The sequence below is a fragment of the Crotalus tigris genome, unplaced genomic scaffold, assembly GCF_016545835.1.
Source record: "Crotalus tigris isolate CLP2741 ecotype Arizona unplaced genomic scaffold, ASM1654583v1 scf7180000023723.778456, whole genome shotgun sequence".
Lineage (NCBI taxonomy): Eukaryota > Metazoa > Chordata > Lepidosauria > Squamata > Viperidae > Crotalus > Crotalus tigris.
In genome coordinates, this window is record NW_024100141.1 from 587783 (window position 1) to 595000 (window position 7218).

At 43.9% G+C, this 7218-nt stretch overlaps 1 protein-coding gene across 1 annotated transcript in view; it reads left to right on the forward strand.

Moving 5' to 3' along the window:
• Nucleotides 1-7218, forward strand: part of TLCD3A (TLC domain containing 3A) — a 28873-nt gene that overhangs the window by 7010 nt on the left and 14645 nt on the right. The window contains exon 2 of the mRNA XM_039321246.1: nt 5713-5796. Within this exon, the coding sequence (XP_039177180.1) occupies nt 5713-5796 (84 nt within the window). The remainder of the gene's footprint in view (nt 1-5712; nt 5797-7218) is intronic.

Below are 7218 nucleotides of genomic sequence, written 5' to 3' on the forward strand. Positions count from 1 at the left end.
CTTAACGACGCCCATTTGAACTTGCAACAGCGCTGAACAACGGGTCAGACTGTTGCAGCATCTCTGAGGTCATGTGATGGCTCTCTGCCAGCTTCCCACATGCAAGGTCAATGGGGAAGCCAGCGGGAAGTCGAAAGTCATGTGAACTCCTTGCTTAATAGCAGTAACCAGGACTGCTGGAACTGCTGTTGCACTTTAGGACCGCACCCCTTAGTGGCGGAAATTCCGCTCCCAATTACCGTTATTAAAGAAGGGCTGCCAGCTTTGCAGACCTGCAAAGGTTGCAAATGCGAAGATCGGTTGCAAGGTGACTTTTTTTTAATCGCTGTTGTAACTGCGAATGATCGCTGAACAAGGACTGAAATAGTTTAGGTAGAAAAATGACACAGGAGCCGCAAACTAGTTTTCAACTTACAACCACAATTGAGCCCCAAATTTCTGTTAATAAGTGAGATGGTTGTTAAATGAGTTTCGCTCCCATTCGCCACGGTTGTTAAGTGAATCACTGCAATTGTTAAGATAGCAATACATTTTTTAAGTGAAGCTTGCTTCCCCGTTAGCTTTGTTTGCCAGAAGGTTGCAAAAGGGGATCACATGACCCCGGGACACCGTGACCATCATAAATACGAGTCAGTTGACAAGCATCTGAATTTTGATCACGTGACCATGGGGATGTGGCGACGGTCATTAAGTCTGAAAGACGGGTCATAAGTCAAGTTGTTTCCTGTGCCGTTGTGACTTCAAACGGTCACTAAATAGTTGTGAGTCTAGGTCAGGGGTAGGCAACCTTGGTTCTTTTATGACTCATGGACTTCAACTCCCAGAATTCCTCAGCCAGCCATGCTGAGGGGAAAGGGAGAGGTATCCAAGCTAAGCCATGTTGGCTGAGGAATTCTGGGAGTTGAAGTCCACAAGTCATAAAAGGGTCAAGTTTGAAGACCCTTGCCCTAGACCAGGGGTAGGCAACCTTGGCTCTTTTATGACTCGTGGACTTCAACTCCCAGAATTCCTGAGCCAGCCATGCTGAGGGGAAAGGGAGAGGTATCCAAGCTAAGCCATGTTGGCTGAGGAATTCTGGGAGTTGAAGTCCACAAGTCATAAAAGGGTCAAGTTTGAAGACCCTTGCCCTAGACCAGCTGTAGGCAACCTTGGCTCTTTTATGACTCGTGGACTTCAACTCCCAGAATTCCTGAGTCAGCCATGCTGAGGAGAAAGGGAGAGGTTTCCAAGCTGAGCCATGCTGGCTCAGGAATTCTGGGAGTTGAAGTCCACGAGTCATAAAAGAGCCAAGGTTGCCTACCCCTAGTCTAGGTCTGCCTACATTCCGAATATTGGAGGAGCTTAGCTGGAGGACTTTTTTGTTTTACTAACAAAGAAACAAAATTGGGCCCAAAACGTTCTGAGACCAATTTGCAAAAATCAGTAGAGTCTGGTTCGATGGCTTTGCAGATGGAAAAATGCCACAGGTGAGGTAAAACAGATAGGGAGGGAGAAGAAAAACAGCAGGCCTAACCTCTGCTCTTATTGAATTTCTAAAAAAAAAAAAAAAATCCCACCCCCCCCCCTCAAAAAAACAAGTGTGCTTCCCAAATGGACTTAGGTTAAAACAGAGGCAAAATTTAGAAATAGTCAGAGAATTGCTTCACTTCCTTCAACCTTGCTGACTTTGGGGTGGTTTCTGTTAAAAAAAAAAAAACTAAACTAAACTAAACAGTTCTGCTGCTTCTGAGGCCTGGAGACAAATGACTTTGGAGGAGCGTTGCTCTGCTGCTGCTGCTATCACTGTTTAGAGGTAGACTGCTCCTGAGGCTGGAGGCTCTACTGTAGAGCCGACATTTTTCTCTGCTTGCCATCTTCTTGAGCGAGGCGGCTGCTTCATGGAAACGGCAATTTTTTTTAAAAAACAAAAAACAAAACAAAAAACAAAAAAAACCCACCTTGCCCTTCTCTGCTTACATTTAGGGATGCTGGGAGAGGGTCCGCCATGTTTGATTCTCTCTGACAGAGGAGTAAACGGAAGAAGGAATGTCAAAAAAAAAAAAAAAACAACACAAAAAAGGCTGGATGCCCTGTGCAAGTTTCAACCCGGAATGGATTAAGAGTAGGATGAAACGCAAGCCAAGGTTATTGATCAAAGGATATTTACACACGGTCATCCAGACACAGTGACCTTGCCAGATTACATACTGGGAGCTATTCCTGGCACGGTGTTTCTTTGGTGTTTACGCCCTCCTTTTTCCAGTTTAAACAGCTACACCTGGGATACACCTGGTTCCTGGCTTCATCTCCAAAAATAATGCAATAGAATGGAATGGAAAGAAAAGGAAAGGAAACAGAAAGAGTTGGAAGGGATCTTGGAGGTCATCTAGTCCAACCCCCTGCTCAGGCAGGTAACCCTATACGATTTCGGACAAATGGCTGTCCAGTCTCTTCCAGTGTTGGAACATTCACCACTTCTGAAGGCAGGTTGTTCCACTGGTCAATTGTTCTAACTGTCAAGAAGTTTCTCCTTAGTTCTAGGTTGCTTCTCTCTTTGGTTAGTTTCCATCCACTACTTTGTAACTTTGCTTTTTGTCCTGCCTTCAGGCGCTTTGGAGAATAGCTTGACTCCCTCTTCTTTGGGGCAGCCCCTGAGATATTGGAACACTGCTATCCTGTCCCCCTTCGTCCTTCTCTTCATTAAACTGGACATCCCCAATTTCAGCAACTATTCCTTATATGTTGTAGCCTCCAGTCCCCTAATCTTCTTTGTTGCTCTTCTCTACATTCTTTCTGGAGTCTCAACATCTTTTTTACATCGTGGTGACCAAAACTGGATGCTGTATTCCAAGTGTGGCCTTACCAAGTAAAAGTAGTATTAACCCTTCTCATGATCTTGATTCTCTCTCTCTGTTCATGCAGCCTAGCACTGTGTTGGCTTTTTTGGCAGCTGCAGCAGACAGCTGGCTCATAGTTAAGTGTTTGTCCACTAGGACTCTCACAGTTACTACTATTGAGCCAGGTACCACCTGTCGTATCCTATACCTGTGCATTTGGTTTTTCTTGCCTAAATGTAGAACCTTACTTTTTTTCACCACTGAATTTCATTTTGTTAGATAGGGCCCAGTGTTCAAGTCTTTTGGCCAACAAGTATTTGACAGTTTTGGTCATAAGTTGTGGCAGTCATGACTTTTTCTTTTGCGTTGGTCATTGAATTGTTAAGTGACCCCGTTGTTCGCCCTGGGCCATTATTTCAATAAAGAAGAATATCTGTAGCTCAGGGTTGAAATGAGGGTCCTTGGTTCTCTCTGAGGTTGGTGGTTTTGTTGCAGACATTTCATTACCCAACTAGGTAACATCATCAGTGCTAGAAGGGAGTGGGGCTGGAGGAGGAGGAGGAGGAGGAGGAGGAGCAAAACTGTGGGGTCCTTGGTGCTCTCTGAGCTTGATTGTTTCCTTGCAGACGTTTCATGACCCAACTAGGCAACACCATCAGTGCCACAATATCCTGTGTAGTACTGATGATGTTACCTAGTTGGGTCATGAAACGTCTGCAAGGAAACAACCAACCTCAGGGGACTTTCTCTACTAGAAACTGAATGTTGGTTTCCGGCAAAGACATCATACGTTGCAGTCCTGTGATGGGGGGATGCCACTGATGGTCGTAAATGCTGGCTTAGGCTGGTTGCTGAATGCCTACAATGTGGTCATGTGACCATGGGTGAGGGAGCGGGCCGGTGGTCAAAACTTCGAAGCCGGGTCATTAAGTAGCTTTTTCGGGGCCTGTTGTAACTTCCAAACGATTGTAACTCAAGGATGGCCTGTACTTCTCAGAGATCGTGTTCAAACGGTTGACAAACACAAGTTACGATGGCACTGAAAAAAAAAGAACTTATGACCATTTTCACACTTACGACCATTCCAGCGGTCACATGATCAAAATTCAGACCCATGGAGACTGACTCTTATTTATGACGATTTCAGTATCCTGGACAAGGGGGGGGGTTTCACGTCATGCCCTTTTGCGACCTTCCGACAAGTCAGTGGGGAAAGCCAGATTTCACTTAACCACCAGGTGACTACCATAACAACTGCGGCGATTCACTTAACAACGGTGGCAAGAAAGGTCATAAAATGGAGCAAAGTTCACTTGACAACCGGAAATCGTGGGACTCGTAAGTCGAGGACTACCTGTTCTGTGTGAATTTCCTGACAGAACAATTAACCAGTGGAACTCCTTGCCTCCAGAAGCTGTGAATGCTCCAACACTGGAAGTTTTTAAGAAGATATTGGACAGCCATTTGTCTGAAATGGGATAGGGTTTCCTGCCTGAGCAGGGGGTTGGACTAGATGACCTCCAAGGTCCCTTCCAACTCTTCTATTCTATTCTCTTCTATTCTATTCTATTCTATTCTTATTATTATTTGAGACATGATTTGCAACTTTTAACTGTTTTTTCCCCTCATTTTTTCAATTGTTGGGGCACGTGAAGGGAAGCAACGAGGCCTTGCCAGAAGTTGGGGATTTAAGGCCTTTGTGAGTCAAAAGTGGGTCATCTGACAAAGAGAGGCTGTTTTGCTTTCCTTGGATAAACTGGCTCAGCCAACGGCAGATTCCATGTCAAATGAGGGGCCGGGGGAGGTAGAAGGGTTTTCTTGAGGTCATCTATTCTAGCCCATCCCTAGTGGTGGGGAGGACCTTCCTTATTCCTATCTGGGTTTGTTTTCTCTGTCACCTTGGTTTTTTTGGGGGGCGTTTTTTGTATTGTGTCTTGTTTGGAAATATTTTTAACCCTTTGTAAAGAGGCTATCCAGAGTCACTGGAAGTTGGATGATATATAAGTTTAATATCAACAATTAATCAATCTAAAGCAGTGTATCTCAACCTTGGCCACTTTAAGCTAGGTGGACTTCAACACCCCAGAACTGCCCAGCCAGCAAGGAGTAGAAGTCCACCCATCTTAAAGCATGCAGGCTGGGGAATTCTGGGAGTTCAAGTCCACCCATGTTAATCCATGCAGGCTGGGGAATTCTGGGAGTTCAAGTCCACCTATCTTAAAGCAGGCTGGCTGGGGAATTCTGGGTGCTGATTCACGCACTTTAAAGTTGCCAAGTTTGAAAAATACTGCTCCAGATAACTCAAACCTGCTTCCTATCTTCTTGGCTTCTTTTCCGTAAACTAAGAATACCCAGTTGGTTTAACCCAGCACAATTATCAATAATAATAATAATAATAATAATAATAATAATAATAATAATAATGTCCTGGGTAAGGACTCGATAGGTAGACAAAATGCCAAATCCAGTCTGAACATCTGGCGGACTGTGCGATGATCTATATAATAATAATAGTAATAAAGTTGAAAGGGACCTTGGAGGTCATCTAGTCCAATTCCCTGCTCAGGCAGGAAACCCTATCCCATTTCAGACAAATGGCTGTCCAGTCTCTTAAAAACTTCCAGTGTTGGAGCATTCACAACTTCTGGAGGCAGGTTGTTCCACTGGCTAATTGTTCTAACTGTCAGGAAGTTTCTCCTTAGTTCTAGGTTGCTTCTCTCCTTGATGAGTTTCCATCCGTTGCTTCTTGTCCTGCCTTGATCCTCCCGTCTCCGTTGCAAGCTCCTGTCTGGTCGCCTCCAGAAATATTTCATATTTTTGTCTATCTGTTTCCCCTCTTCTCTCTTGGTCACGTGCCTTATTCTGACTTTATTTTTCTTTTCTTTTTTTTTTCTAGACTGGTCTCCACCATCCAAGCCATCATGGCCACCCTCTCCGGCCTGGTCGTTATTTTCAGCTGCAAAGACGTGGTACATGACAGGTAATGAAAACATGCCTTTTTTTCAGAGAGGAAAAAAACATCTGAAATTTTATAATAATAATAATAATAATAATAGTAGTAGTAGTAGTAGTAGTAGTAAAGTTGGAAGGGACCTTGGAGGTCATCTAGTCCAACCCCCTGCCGGGCAGGAAACCCTACACCATTTCGGACAAGTGGCTGTCCAGTCTCTTCTTAAAAACTTCCAGTGTTGGAGCATTTACTGCTTCTGGAGGCAAGCTGTTCCACTGATTAATTGTTCTTGGACTTCGAACAGGATGTTCACCTGCCAAGCCAGAACATTCCGGAATCAGATCAGACAAATGGCAGAGTGACACCAGGTATCCTCAAGGCCGTAAGTGGGTAATCATTAGCCTTGTTACACCAAAACCAGACCCCCAATTTCAGAGTTTCTTTGCCCGCAGGTAGTCCTCGACCTACGACCGCAATTGAGCCCATGACACCCATTGCTTAGCGAGACCGTTGTTAAGTGAGTTTGGCCCCATTTCACGACCTTTCTCGCCACGGTGGTTAAGCGAATCACTGCATTTTTGTTAAATTAGTCACACGGTTGTTAATTAAACCTGGCTTCCACCTTCACTTTGCTTGTCGGAAGGTTGCAACAATGGGTCACGTGACCCCGGGACAGTGCGACCGTCATAAATATGAGCCAGTTGCCAAGCATCTGAATTTTTATCACATGATCCCGGGACAGTGCGACCGTCATAAATACGAGTCAGTTGCCAAGCGTCTGAATTTTCATCACATGATCCTGGGACAGTGCGACCGTCATAAATACGAGTCAGTTGCCAAGCGTCCGAATTTTGATCACATGCCTGGGGGATGCCGCAACAGTCGTAAGTTTGAAAAACAGTCATGTCCCTTTTTTCAATGCCGTTGCGACTTTGAATGGTGACTAAACGAATTCTTGTAAATGGAGGACGATCTGTATTTATTTATTTATCAAACTTGTAGGTCACCCATCTCGCCCAAAGTGGCTTACGGATATTGAATAAAATGCAGAAGCAAACATTGAATTGAATTGAATTGAATTGAATAATTAAATTAAATAATTAAATTAAATTAAATTGAGTTAAATTAAATTAAATAAAACAAATTAAATTAAATTAAATAATTAAATTAAATTAAATTGAGTTAAATTAAATTAAATTGTTTAATTTAAAATTTCAATTCAAGTCATAATCTGGAATGAGTGCAGAGAAGAGCAACAAAGAGGATCAGGGGACTGGAAGCTAAAACTTACAAGGTTGTTGGAATTGGGTATATCTAGTGGACGAGGGGAGACATGATAACAGTGTTCCAGCATCTCAGGGGTTGCCCCAAAGAAGAGGGAGTCAAGCTATTCTCCAAAACGCCTGAAGGCAGGACAGGAAGCAACGGATGGAAACTCTTCAAGGAGTGAAG